This window comes from Galeopterus variegatus, unplaced genomic scaffold, assembly GCF_000696425.1.
Source record: "Galeopterus variegatus unplaced genomic scaffold, G_variegatus-3.0.2 Scaffold1884, whole genome shotgun sequence".
Lineage (NCBI taxonomy): Eukaryota > Metazoa > Chordata > Mammalia > Dermoptera > Cynocephalidae > Galeopterus > Galeopterus variegatus.
Window position 1 is genome coordinate 151,521 of NW_007727995.1, and position 15,510 is coordinate 167,030.

At 38.7% G+C, this 15,510-nt stretch overlaps 1 protein-coding gene across 1 annotated transcript in view; it reads right to left on the reverse strand.

Moving 5' to 3' along the window:
- MLLT10 (myeloid/lymphoid or mixed-lineage leukemia (trithorax homolog, Drosophila); translocated to, 10) overlaps positions 1 to 15,510 on the reverse strand; it is a 230,102-nt gene that overhangs the window by 126,614 nt on the left and 87,978 nt on the right. The window contains exon 5 of the mRNA XM_008579437.1: positions 1,301 to 1,404. Within this exon, the coding sequence (XP_008577659.1) occupies positions 1,301 to 1,404 (104 nt within the window). The remainder of the gene's footprint in view (positions 1 to 1,300; positions 1,405 to 15,510) is intronic.

Here is a 15,510-nt window from a genome sequence, read left to right on the forward strand (position 1 = left end):
GTCCTGCAACGGATCGCAACCCTCAGTGTTGCCCCCGTACCGGGCCGGGGACCGGCAACGGGATTGCAACCCTCAGCGTCGCCCCCATGCCTCGCTCAGCCAGTGAGCGGGAACCGGTCTGTATGTGGGATCCGAACCCTCGGGCGGGAGCGCCGCCACGCTTCCCAAGCGGCGCACTATCCAGTGCGCCACCGGGCCGGCCCACACACAACTAATTTTGTAACTCTAAATGTCTCAAGTCATAGCACAGTAGGCAAGATAAACAAAAGTTATGCTTTTCCGTCAAAAACAATGAAAAAAAAAAAAAAGAAACTGAAAGTTACAGTCCTCAGGGCCGGCCCGTGGCTCACTTGGGAGTGTGTGGTGCTGATAACACTAAGGCCATGGGTTCGGATCCCTATAAAGGGATGGCCAATTAGCTCACTTGGGAGAGTGTCGTGCTGACAACACCAAGTCAAGGGTTAAGATCCCCTTACCAGTCATCTTTTAAAAAAAAAAAAAAAAAAAAAAAAAGTTATAGTATTCATTTTTTTTAAAACACAAGATGCTAAAGTTTATAATCATCTTGTTAATTTGACTTTTCATACTTTTAACACTTCAAAATTACAGTAGTAGTATAGATCTCATTCCCCAAAAAGGATTTTTCACCTCTGGAAAATTAAGTAATTAAGAGAATTTATATAAATCAAAAATCTTTCACCATGCCCCAAAAAGAGTCTAAAACAGTCTTCATGTATCCAAAATCCAAACACTAAAACCTCAGGAAATGAGCATGTGCCTACACTGGAAGCTAGGCATAGACTGATTCTTAAAATCAGTAAGTGTATGGATTATTCCCAAACTTTTATTTGGAACTTTTATTAGAGTATCTTGTTGTGAATAATTCTTGCCCTTGAAATTTTATGCCATAAAAATATCTTAAGCAGCCACTATAACGTTGAGAATGATGGTGACTGCATAGTTTTTCCCTTGAAGCACTACCATTCACTGAATTCTTACTAATATTTCAGGCACTACGTTTACCTATATCAGTTCATTTTATACTAACAACAAATCAAAGAGTAGGTAATCGATACCAATATTTTAAATAAGATGAAACTGAACCATACAGAGAATAAGACTTTAAAACCAGGGTCCACTTATTGCAAATTCACTCTAGTAACAAATAAGTAAATCTCACCATTAAAACTATCCCAATCAAATTTACTGTAAGTAATGTTTGGGTACCTAACTAAGTCTTTAACTTATTTATGTTTGTCATGCCAATTTCAGTTCTGTACAACAATGGAAATATACTTACCATGTTACATGGAAAGCTTGTCGACATCCATGTTTATTACATGTCATGCAAGCACCAGTGGCTGCTTTGCTTTCTCTTCCTTGTTCATCACAAATGTAGCAAGTCTTAGGGTAGAAAATCAAAAACAAAAACAAAACAAAAATCATGTGAAGTTTATAATTATCTTCAGAACTGCTTAACACGACTCTGAATTTTATAATTATCTTGACTATCTAACCTACTTTGATTTACTTCAAAACATGAATTCTTCTTTATGACAGCAATCTAATTTCTGCAAACAATATAAACATGAAAACATAACAAGCAACATACAAATAGTCCTAGTGAAAATTCACAAAGGCACTATCTTCATTAGTCTCAAAAAATCTTCACAGGCACTAAGGCAGGGAGCCAGGACATAGTTTACCAAACTTCTTTTTCTTAAAAGCTCCTCGTCAATATTCAACTGATTCCCATTATAAGAGAATAAAAGAGGTTTATATTTCCTCTCTGCTTGATACAGAGAATTGAGACCTAAGAGACAATGGACAGACCTATATGAATGAGCAAGGTATAGTTCGTTCCAACTGTCCACAAGGAATTCCATGTGCGCTATCATTAAGCCCCACCAACACGACATGTGAGAGCTGAGGAGGAAGACACATAGTAAGTAAGTTAGAGATGCCCCAAGAGGTATAGCCACTGAAAACCCCCAGCAACTCTGACTGACATCTGACATCCTGTATATCTCCCATGTGAAAATAACAAAGAGTGCCACCTTTTCACAGCTCAAAATTATGGCTGGTCATGTTATGAAAGACTTGTTACATAAACGTAATTCTATGAGTATCAGTGTATAATGAATAGAATTATCAGCTGACTGGAAGTTGGGTATACAGTAATTAATATCTGATTACATGTAATCAGGGGACACATGTCAAAAAAGAAGCCAATTTCTAAACAGTAACAAGGTATAAGTTAGCCAACTTCAACAGGACAACATGGTTTCATTTACTGCAGTGTCAAACAAAACCATGCAACTATATTTACAAGGGCACAGTTCTAAAAAAAAAAAAATCCTAGTATCTAGTCTGGTAAATGATTTCAACTCCTCTGTTAAAAAATAAAGATTCAAGCTGAATTGAACTACAAAAATCATTTTATACTTCTGAAAAGTAAAACCTCAAATTCCAATATACACACACTAAATAAAAGCATTTCTAACTGTTCAAAGTGTCAAACAAGTACAATGGAAGAATTTAATATATATTTTTGCCTACAAATGATCAAGAAAATTTTTAAAAAGGACAGAACACACTGAAACAATAACATTTTATATGGCAAAATTCAGGGAAAATATGCAAAACAGGCCTCAAAGAATACCTCGGTAACTTCCAAAGAGCTGATAGTGAAGAGACGCCATCATTTCACCATTCAATAAGACTTAATGGATTTTTCATTTTTTAAAAAAGACAGGGGACGGGCCGGCCCGGTGGCGCACTCGGTAGAGTGCGGTGCTTGGGAGCACGGCGGCGCTCCTGCTGAGGGTTCAGATCCCATATAGAGACCGGTCCGCTCACTGGTTGAGCGCAGTGCGGGCGCGACACTGAGGATTGCAATCCCATTGCCGGTCGCGGTGCCGGCGCGACACTGAGGGTTGCGATCCCATTACCGGTCACAAAAAAAGACAAAAAGGAAAAAAAAAGGGAGGAGGAAAGTATATGACATCCACAATGGCCACTCCATGGATCCTCTCCCCAGAGCAGTAACCATTTCACAAGTGAAAAACAAACGTTTAAAGTGTGTGGAATTGTCCTAAGGACATACAGCAAATGGAAAAAAAAAAAAAAAAAAAAAAAAAACTTATTCAAGAAAACCTACTAATTTCAATAAGAACAGTACAAGTCTGGGGTATTTGAGCCACAATCTGCTCCTATCATCCCCCCCATCCGCACCCAGCCCCATGGTAGAAGTTCAACTCCAGATAAGCATGGTCAAGAAGATGAGGGCTCCCTTACCCCAGCTCCTACTCTAGGACTACAGTTTTACCCTAGGAGGGCCAGGCTGCCAATGTTTCTCATCCTACTCAGCCCTGGTGGTTCCCATTCATAGGCTCCTGCCATCAAAACAAGCCAAGAATCCTGTGGCTCTATCATCCCTACCCCAACTTGCTGGTAGAGTGGAGTTTCCATGTTGGGAGAGGCAAACTGAGAAAATAAGGGGCTACCATATCCTTCCCTCCTTCCAACACCCTATCACAGGACAAGGGTGTCTCTTCATGAGAAGAAAAGTACTGTCCCCATCCCCAGTTCCAGAGCAGTAGTGCAGTGGTTATGCCCTTAAAGGGGCCTTAAGAACGTAACATTTCAGCATTCTGCCTAAGAAAACAAACTTTATTCGGAACAGGGTTTGGAGTTGAATGTTATCTAAAACAATGGAGAATTCCAAGCAGGGGAGGAAGAAGCTCTGCAGAGACCACACGCCCTGCGGTGCTGGCGCACGACCAAGCAGCTGAGTGTACACGGAGCAGAGAGACATCCAGCAGGGGAAGCGGAAGCTACGCAGACACCACACGCCCTGCAGTGCTGGCGTGCAACCCAGCAGCCTGGCCGAGAGCATGCTAACCAGAGAGGCGGTACCCTGGAGGGGCCCAAGACCCGAGGCAACCATGCACAAGGCTAGAGGCCAACCAATCAGACAATGAAGTAGCCATACCAAACTGGCAACCCCAGCAACATCCTAGCCAGACAGTAGTGTCAAAGCAATAGACTGTGACTCCCACTGCCACCCTGACTAAACATCAAAGGAAAGATACCAGAAATATGAAAAATCAAGAAAGCACACCACCAAAGGGTAATAACTCTCAAGCTCCAGATCCTATAGAACAAGAAGAACTTGAAATGTCTGACAAGGAATTTTGAGTGATAATTCTAAGGAAACTGAATGAGATACAAGAAAACTCAGATAGACAACATGATGAAATGAGGAAACGTATACAGGACCTGGAAGAAGAAATGTATAAGGAAATCAACACCCCGAAAAAGAATGTAGCAGAGCTGGCTGAGCTGAAGATTTCATTCAGTGAAATAAAAAACACAACAGAGAGTTTAACCAGCAGGCTTACAGAAGTAGAAGAGAGAACTTCAGACCTTGAATGGGCTGTTTGAAATACCACAAGCAGACAAAAAAAAAAAGAAAAAAAAATTAAAAGCATTGAAGAAAATCTAAGACAGATATCAGCCAACCTTAAGCACTCAAATATCCCAATCATGGGTATTCCAGACAGGGAGGAAAAAGGAGATTGCAATGAAAATTTATTCAACAACATAGTGGCAGAAAACTTCCCAGTTATTGGAAAACACACAGATATTCAGATTCAGGAAGCTCAAAGATCCACAAAAGTATTGAACCCAAAAAGGTCTTCTCCAAGACATGTTATACTTAAACTGGCAAAACTCAAAGACAAAGAGAGAATCTTAAAAGCTGCAAGAGAGAAGTGTCAAATCACCTATAAGGGAGCCCCAATCAGACTAACATCAGACTTTTCATCACAAATGCTAAAACCCAGAAAGGAATGGAACGATACATTCAAAATACTAAAAGACAGAGATTGCAAGACAAGAATACTTTACCCTGCAAGGCTATCCTTCTGAAATGAAGGGCAAATAGTATATTTCTCAGACAAACAAAAACTGTGGGACTTCACAACTACACAACCAGCCGTACAAGAAATGCTCAAGTGAGTACTGGGTTTGATACCTGAAAAACAACTACCACTGCCATAAAAACCCAAGAAAAATCGAAACCCACTAATATAATAAAAATGGAATCCATGAAGATAAAATAAACAAACAAAGAAAAAAGGCTATATACAACTCAAGGAACCAACAAATACAGAAAACAAACAGTAAATCAGAAAGCAAGGAAGAAAAGGCACTTAAGACATCCAAACAAAAATAAATAAAAGGCTAGGATTAAATCAACACTTTTCAATAACAACTCTTAATGTAAAAGACTTAAATTTCTCAATCAAAAGACACAGACTGAGTGACTGAATTAAAAAGGAGGACCCAACTATATCCTGCCTTCGCGAGACCCACCTCACCCATAAAGACTCACATAGACTAAGAGGGAAAAAATGGAAGAAGATTTACCATGCAAACGGAAATGAAAAACGAGCTGGAGTAGCTATTCTTATATCTGATAAATTAGACTTTAAATGAAAAACCATAAAAAGAGATAATGAGGACCACTAAATAATGATAAAATGATTCATCCATCAGGCCAAGCCCATAGCGCACTCGGGAGAGCGCAGCGCTGGGAGCACAGCAGCGCTCCCGCCGCGGGTTCACATGCTATATAGGGATGGCCGGTTCGCTCACTGGCTGAGCGCGGTGCAGCCAGTCACAAAAAGGACGAAAAAAAAAAAAAAAGATTCATCCATCAAGAAGACATGACGGGCCGGCCCGGTGGCGCAATGGATAGTGCGCCGCTTTGGAAGCGCGGCGGCGCTCCCGCCCGAGGGTTCGGATCCCATGTACAGACCGGTTCCCGCTCACTGGCTGAGCGAGACGCGGGAGCAACGCTGAGGGTTGCAATCCCGTTGCCGGTCGCCGGTCCGGTACCGGGGCAACACTGAGGGTTGCGATCCGTTGCTGGACACGGAAAAAGACAAAAGACCAAAAAAAATTAAAAAAAAAGAAGACATGACAATCATACATATATTTGTGCCCAATGTTGTAGCAGCCAGATTTATAAAGCAAACTCTATTAGACCTAAAGAAGGAAACAGACACTAATACCATAAGAGCAGGGAACCTGAACACCTGTCAATATTGGACAGATCATCTAGGCAAAGAATCAGCAGAGAAACACAAGATCTAAACAACATACTAGAGCAATTGGACTTGGCAGTTATCTACAGAACATTCCATCCAACAACCTCAGAATATTCACTCTTCTCATCAGCACATGGATCATTCTCCAGGATAAATCACGTTAGGTCACAAATCAAGTCTCAACAAATTCAAAAAAATTGGAATTATCCCATGTATTTTCTCAGAACAAGATGGATTAAAATTAGAAATCAATAAAAAACAAAATTCTGGAAATTATACAAACACATGGAAATTAAACAGCATTCTACTTAATGACATATGGGTCCAAGAAGAAATCAAACAGGAAATCAAAAAATTTATTGAAACTAATGAAACTAATGATACATCATACCAAAACCTGTGGGATACTGCAAAAGCAGTATTAAGGGGGAAATTTATTGCATTAAATGCTTACTTCAGAAGAATGGAAAGATGGCAAGTGAATAACCGAATACTTCACCTTCAAGAACTAGAAAAACAAGAACAATCCAAACCCAAAGTTAGCAGACGGAAAGAAATCATTAACATCACAGCAGAACTTAATGAAATTGAAACGCAAAAAACAATACAAAAGATCAATCAATCGAAAAGTTGGTTTTTTGAAAAGATAAGTAAAACTGACGAACCATTAGCATGGCTAACTAAAAAAAGAATAGAGAAGATCCAAACAACACAAATTAGAAATGAAAAAGTTGTTATTATAACTGATACATCTAAAATACAAGGAATCATTCGAAACTACTATAAACAACTATATGCCAACAAATTTGAAAATCTGGAGGAAATGGATGAATTTCTGGACACACACAAGCTACCAAAACTGAGCCAAGAAGATGTAGAAAATCCGAACAGACCAATGACAATAAAGGAGATGGAAGCTGCTATCAGAAGGCTCCCAACAAAGAAAAGTACAGGACCAGATGGATTCACAGCAGAAATTTACCAAACATTCAAAGAGGAATTGACAACGATTCTTTACAAACTATTCCAAAAGATTGAAACAGACGCAAATCTCCGAAACTCATTTTATGAAGCAAACATCACCGATACCAAAACCAGGTAAAAATACCAATAAAAAGGAAACCAAATGGCCGATATACTTGATGAATATAGATGCAAAAATTCTCAATAAAATACTAGCTAACAGAATACAGCAACACATATGCAAAATTATACACCACGATCAAGTGGGATTCATCCCAGGGATGCAAGGTTGGTTCAACATATGCAAATCAATAAATGTGATACACCATATCAATAACATCAAACACAAGGGCCATATGATCATCTCTATTGTTGCTGAAAAAGCATTTGATAAAATTCAACATTCATTCATGAAAAAGACCACCTATAAGTTAGGTATAGATGGAAAGTATCTCAACATAATTAAAGCCATATATGATGAACCCACTGCCAATATCATCCTGAATGGGGAAAAGCTTGAAAGCTTTTCCATTAAGAATAGGAACTAGACAAGGATGCTCACTCTCACCACTCCTATTCAACATAGTGTTGGAAGTACTAACCAGAGCAATCAGAGAAGAGAAGGAAATAAAGGGCATCCAGACTGGAAAAGATGAAGTCAAACTGTCCCTGTTTGCAGATGACATGATCCTATATATCGAATAGCCTAAAGCCTCTACAAAAAAATTCTTGGAGTTGATAAATGATTTCAGGACAGTAGCAGGATACAAAATCAACACACAAAAATCAGTAGCATTTCTATGATCCAATAGTGAACATGCAGAAAGAGAAATCAAGAAAGCTTGTCCATTTACAATAGCCACCAAAAAAATAAAATACTTAGGAATTGAAATAACCCAGAATGTGAAAAATCTCTATGACAAGGACTACAAACCACTGCTGAGAGAAATTAGAGAGGATACAAGAATAAGGAAAGATATCCCATGCTCTTGGATTAGGAGAATCAATGTTGTTAAAATGTCCATACTACCCAAGGTGATATACAACTTCAACGCAATCCCTATCAAAATTACAATGACATTTTTCTCAGAAATGGAAAAAACTATCCAGAAATTTATATGGAATAATAAAAGACCACGCATCACCAAAACAAGGCTGAGCAAAAAAAATAAAGCTGGAGGCATAACACTACATAACTTTAAACTAGACTACAAAGGTATAATAACCAAAACAGTATGGTACTGGCATAAAAACAGACACACTGATCAATGGAATAGAATAGAGAATCCAGAAATCAACCCACACAACTACAGCCATCTGATCTATCACAAAGGCACCAAGCCTATACACTGGGGAAGAGACTGCCTCTTCAGCAAATAGTGCTGGGATAACTGGATATCCATATGCAGGGGAATGAAACTAGATCCATACCTCTCACCATATACTAAAATCAACTCAAAATGGATTAAAGAATTAAATATACACCCTGACACAATAAAACTTCTTAAAGAACACATAGGACAAAAACTTAAGGAAATAGGACTGGACACAGACTTCATGAATACGACCCTAAAAGCACGGGCAACCAAAGAAAAATAAACAAATGGGATTATATCAAACTAAGAAGCTTCTGCACAGCAAAAGAAACAGTTAACAGAGTTAAAACACAACCAACAGAGTGGGAGAAAATATTCTCAAAATATACAACCGACAAAGGATTAATATCCAGAATATACAAGGAACTGAAACAACTTTACAAGAAAAAAACAAGCAACCCAATTAAAAAATGGGCAAAACAGCTAAATAGGCATTTCTCAAAGGAAGATATACAAATGACCGACAGACATATGGAAAACTGCTCAACATCACTCAGCATTCGGGAAATGCAAATCAAAACCAAACTGAGATATCATCTCACCCCAGTTAGGATGGCTAATATCCAAAAGACTGTGAATGATAAAGGCTGTAGAGGTTGCAGAGAAAATGGATTTCTCATGCATTGTGGTGGGACTGCAAAATGGTGCAGCCTCTATGGAAAATGGTATGGAGGTTCCTCAAACAATTGCAGATAGATCTGCCATATGACCCAGCTATCCCACTGCTGGGAATATACCCAAAGGAATGGAAATCATCAAGTCGAAGGTATACCTGTTCCCCAATGTTCATTACAGCACTCTTTACAATAGCTAAGAGTTGGAACTAGCCCACACGTCCATCATTGGATGAGTGGATATGGAAAATGTGGCATATCTACACAATGGAATACTACTCTGCTATAAAGAAGAATGAAATACTGCCATTTGCAATGATATGGATGGACCTAGAGAGAATTATATTAAGTGAAACAAGTCAGGCACAGAAAGAGAAATATCACATGTTCTCACTTATTTGTGGGAGCTACAAATAAATAAATAATTGCACAAAAACGTGGGGTTGGGGGAGAAGACATAACAATTACCATTCCTTGAAGTTGATACAACAAGCAAACAGAAAGGACATTGTTGGGAGGGAGGGGGGAGCGGGTGGAGGAAGGGAGGTTTCAGAAATTGGCCACAATAATCAACAACATTGTATATTGACAAAATAAAATAAAATAAAAACAGTGGAGAATTCCACACTGTATACATAAATCAAAACTTCACATCAAAATGTCCATATTATCCAAAGCAATCTACACATTCTATACAATCCCTATCTTCTATACAATCCCTATCAAAATACCAATGACACTCTTCACAGAAATAGAAAAAAATAAAACAATCTTAACATTTGTATAGAACCACAAAAGACCCCGTACAGGTAAAGCAATCTTGTACAAAAAGAACAACGTTAGAGGTATCACATTTCCTGACTTCCAAATATACTATAAAGCTATAGTAACCAAAACAGCATGATACTGGCATAAAAATAGACAAATAGACCGATGGAACAGAATAGAGTCCCAGAAATAAACCCATGCACATATACCGAACTGAGTTTGACAAAGGTATCAAGAATATTTAGTTGTGGAAGGGCAGCACCTTCAATAAATGGTGCTATAAAAACTGGATATCCACATGCAGATGATTGAAACTAGGCCTCTATCGCTCAACACACATAAAAATCAACTCAAAATGGATTTAAAGACTTAAATTTAAGACTTGAAACTGTGAAACTACTAGAAGAAAAAAGAGAATGAAAAGGGAGTGGGCAGCACTTTTTTCAACAAAGGCACGGGCATCTAACCAAAAATACACTACATCAAACTGAAAAGCTTCTGCACAGCATAGGACACAGTCAACAAAGTGAAGAAACAACCTACTGAATCGGAGAAAGTCTCTGAAAACTACACATCACACAAGGGGCTAATATCCAGAATATGTAAGTAACTAAAACAACTAAACAGGAAAACAAACAAAAACCCCCCCACAAATAACCCAATTTAAAAAAGAGCAGAGGACATGAACAGACATTTCTCAAAGACATACAAATGGCCAACAGGCACATGAAAAAATGCTCAACATCATGAATTATCAGGGAACTGGAAATTAAAACCATGAGACAGCATCACACCCTTGTTAAAATGGCTATTACCAACAAAATAGAAAATAACAAATGCTGGCAAGGATGTGGAGTAAAAGGAACCCTCCTGACATTGCTGGTGAGAATGTAAATTGGTATAGTCACTGTGGAAAACAATATGGAGATTCCTCAGAGAACTAAAAATAGATCTACCTCACAGCCCAGCTCTCCCGCTACTATGTATATACACAAAGGAAATGAAATCAATATATCAAAAACACACCTGCAGTCCCATGCTCATTGCAATTCTATGCACAATAGCCAAGAGATGAACTCAACCATTTAGGCATTTACCCATCAACAGATGAACGGATAAAAAAACTAATATATATACACAATGAAATACTATTCATCTATAAAAAAGAAATAATATCCTATCATTTGCAGCAACATGGATACAACTGGAAACAATCATGTAAAGTGAAGTAAGTCAGACACAGAAAGAAAAGTACGGCATGGCAGGTTCATCCCCCGAGGAGCTCACGCTCTGGTATGGGAGATAAGACAAGTAAACAAATAACTGCGATACCAGGAGGAAGGTGATAAGTCCCGAGAAAGATCTACACAGTGCTACAAAGGCACCCAGAGCGACCAGTCGTCTGCGCCTAGCAGAAACCTGGAAGACTTCATGGGCGAGGCGGTGCCAAGCAGAGTCGTGAAGGCCCGGCTAATAGACGAGGGTTGCAGAAGACACGATCCAGCCAAGCCTTTTGTGCACAGAGCGGGGAGACATCCAGCTAGGGAGGCGGAGACTCGGCAGAAAACACACATCCTGCGGGGCCGGCAGTGCGAGATCCAGCAGCCCAGCCTAGTGCACACAGAGTGGGGAGACATCTGGCTAGAGAGGAGGAGACTTGACAGAAACCACACACCCTGTGGGGCCGCCACTGCGTGATCCAGCAGCCCAAGCCAGAGCGCACGGAACGGGGAGAAGTCCTGCACGGGAAGTGGAAGCTCAGCAGAGACCACACAACCTGTGGTACCGCCCAGTGATGCAGCAGCCCAGCAGAGCCCAAGGTGACCAGACAGGTGGCTACCCGGAGAGGACCAAGACCCGAGGCAACCACACACACAAGGCATTAGAGGCCAACTGAGGAGTCACGGAGGTAGCCATACGAAATTGGCAACCCCAGCAACATCTTAGTTAGGCAATAGTCTCAATCCGGTGGACTGTGAAATCCCCTGCCACAATGAATAAACATAAAAACAAAGATGCCAGAAATACAAAAAATCAAGAAAGTACACCACCAAAAGTTAATAAATCTCAAACTCTAGATCCTATAGAACAAAAAGCCCTTGAAATGACTGACAAGGAATTTCGAGTGATAATTCTAAGGAAACTGAATGAGATACAAGAAAACTCAGTTAGACAAAGTGATGAAACGAGGAAAAGTATACAGGACCTGAAAGAGGAAATGTACAAGGAAATCAATGTCCTGAAAAAAAAAATGTAGCAGAACTTGCCACACTGAAGAAGTTATTCAGCGAAATAAAAAACACAATGGAGAGTTTAACCAGCAGCCTTGTCGAAGTTGAAGAGAGAACCTCTAAACTTGAAGATGGGCTGTTTGAAATAACACAAGCAGACAAAAAAAAAAAAGAAAATAGAATCAAAGACATTGAAGAAAATCTGTGGGAGATATCAGACAACCTTAAGCGCTCAAATATCCGAGTCATGGGTATTCAAGAAGGAGAGGAAAACGGAGATTGCACTGAAAAAGTATTCAACAGAAGAGTGGCAGAAAACTTCCCAGGTATAGGAAAAATCACAGATCTTCAGATCCAGGAAGCTCAACGATCTACAAACGTATTCAACACAAAAAGGCCTTCTCCAAGACATGTTATAGTCAAATTGACAAAACTCAGAGACAAAGAGAGAATCTTAAAAGCTGCAAGAGAGAAGCGTCAAATCACCTATAAGGGAGCATGTATCAGACTAACATGAGACTTTTCATCACAAAGCCTAAAAGCTAGAAAGGAATGGGACGACATATTCAAAATACTAAAAAGACAAAGATTGCCAGCCAAGAATACTCTACCCTGCAAGGCTATCCTTCTGAAATGAAGGGCAAATAGTATATTTCTCAGACAAACAAAAACGGCAGGAGTTCACTACCACACAACCACCCTAACAAAAAATCCTCAAGGGAGTACTAGGTTTGGTTCCTGAAAAATAACTGCCACTGCCATAAATACCCAAGAAAAATCAAAACCCACTAGTATAATAAAAATGTCATTCATGAACAGAAAACAAATAAACAAAAACGTTATCTACAACCGAAGGAACCAACAAACACAGAAAACAAACAGTAAATCAGAAAGCAAGGAACAAAAGACACCTAAGACAACCAAACAACCAATAAAATGCTAGGAATAAATCAACACCTTTCAATAACAACTCTTAATGTAAAAGGCTTAAATTCCCCAATCAAAACACACAGACTGGCTGAGTGAATTAAAAAGGAGGACCCAACTATATGCTGCCTACAGAGACCCACCTCACCCATAAAGATTCACATAGACTAAGAGTGAAAGGATGGAAAAAGATCTCCCATGCAAACAGAAAAGAAAAACCAGCTGGAGTAGCGATTCTTATATCTGACAAAATAGACTTTAAACTAAAAACCATAAATAGAGACAATGAGGGACACTACATAATGATAAAAGGACTGATGCATCAAGAAGACATAACAATCATAAATATGTACGCACCCAATGTTGGAGCAGCCAGATTTATAAAACAAACTCTATTAGACCTAAAGAAGGAAACAGACACTAATACCATAATAGCAGGGGACCTGAACACCCAACTGTCAATATTAGACAGATCATCTAGGCAAAGAATCAGCAGAGAAACACAAGATCTCAACCATACTCTAGACCAACTTGACATGGCAGATATCTATATGTATTTTCTCAGACCACAATGGATTAAAACTAGAAATCAATAACAAATGAAACTCTGGAAACTATACAAACACATGGAAATTAAACAGCATTCTACTTAATGACATATGGGTCCAAGAAGAAATCAAGCAGGAATTAAAAAAATTTATTGAAACTACTGAAAATAATGATACGTCATACCAAAACCTGTGGGATACGGCAAAAGCAGTATTAAGGGGAAAATTTATTGCATGAAATGCTCACCTCAGAAGAATGGAAAGAGGGCAAGTGAACAACCTAAAACTGCACCTTAAAGATCTAGAAAAACAAGAACATTCCAAACCTAAAGTTAAGAACTACAAAACCAAGAAGAATCCAAACGTAAAATTAGCAGATGAAAAGAAATCATTAAGATCAGAGCAGAACTTAACGAAATTGAAACCCAAAAAACAATACAAAAGATCAATGAATGAAAAAGTTGGTTTTTTGAAAAGATAAATAAAATTGACAAACCATTAGCATGGCTAACAAAAAAAAGAAGAGAGAAGATTCAAATAACAAAAATTAGAAATGAAAAAGGTGATATTACAACTGATCCATCTGAAATACAAGGAATCATTTGAGACTACTATAAACAACTATACGCCAACAAGTTTGAAAATCTGGAGGAAATGGATAAATTTCTGGACACACACAAGCTCCCAAAACTGAACCATGAAGACGTAGAAAATCAGAACAGACCAATAACAATAAAGGAGATGGAAGGTGTTATCAGAAGGCTCCCAAAACAGAAAAGCCCAGGACCAGATGGATTCACAGCAGAATTTTACGAAACAGTCAAAGAGGAATTGACATCCATTCTTTACAAACTATTCCAAAAGACTGAAACAGACGCAAAGCTCCCAAACTCATTCTATGAAGCAAACATCATCCTGATACCAAAACCAGGTAAAGATGTAACCAAAAAAGAAAACTACAGGCCGATATCCTTGATGAATATAGATGCAAAAATCCTCAATAAAATACTAGCAAACAGAATACAACAACACATACGTAAAATTATTCACCACGATCAAGGGGGATTCATTCCAGGGATGCAAAGTTGGTTCAACATACGCAAATCAATAAATGTGATACACCATATTAATAAAGTCAAACACAAGGAACATATGATCATGTCTATAGATGCTGAAAACCATTTGATAAAATTCAACAATCATTCATGACAAAGACCCTCTATAAGTTAGGTATAGAAGGAAAGTATCTCAGAAATGAGTTCAGCACAGTAGCAGGATACAAAATCAACACACAAAAATCAGTAGCATTTCTTTTCACCAATAGTGAACAGGCAGAACGAGACATCAAGAAAGCCTGCCCATTTACAATAGCCACCAAAAAAAAAAAAAACACAAAAAACACTTAGGAGTTGAGTTAACCAAGAATGTGAAGAATCTCTATAATGAGAACTACAAACCACTGCTGAGAGAAATTAGAGAAGATACAAGAAGATGGAAAGATATCCCATGCTCTTGCATTGGAAGATTCAATATAGTGAAAATGTCCATACTACCCAAAGTAATATACAAATTCAATGAAATCCCAATCAAAATTCCAAAGACATTTTTCTCAGAAGTGGAAAGAACTATCCAGACATTTATATGGAATAACAAAAGACCACACATAGGCAAAGCAACGCTCAGCAAAAAAAAAATAAAGCTGGAGACATAACACTACCTGACGTGAAGCTATACTCCAAAGCTATAATAACCAAAACAGTATGGTACTGGCATAAAAACAGACACACTGATCAATGGAATAGAATACGGAATCCAGAAATCAACCCACACACTTACTGCCATCTGATATTTGACAAAGGCAGCAAGCCTATTCACTGGGGAAGGGACTGCCTCTTCAGCAAATGGTGCTGGGAGAACTGGATATCCATATGCAGGAGAATGAAACTAGACCCATACCTTTCACCATA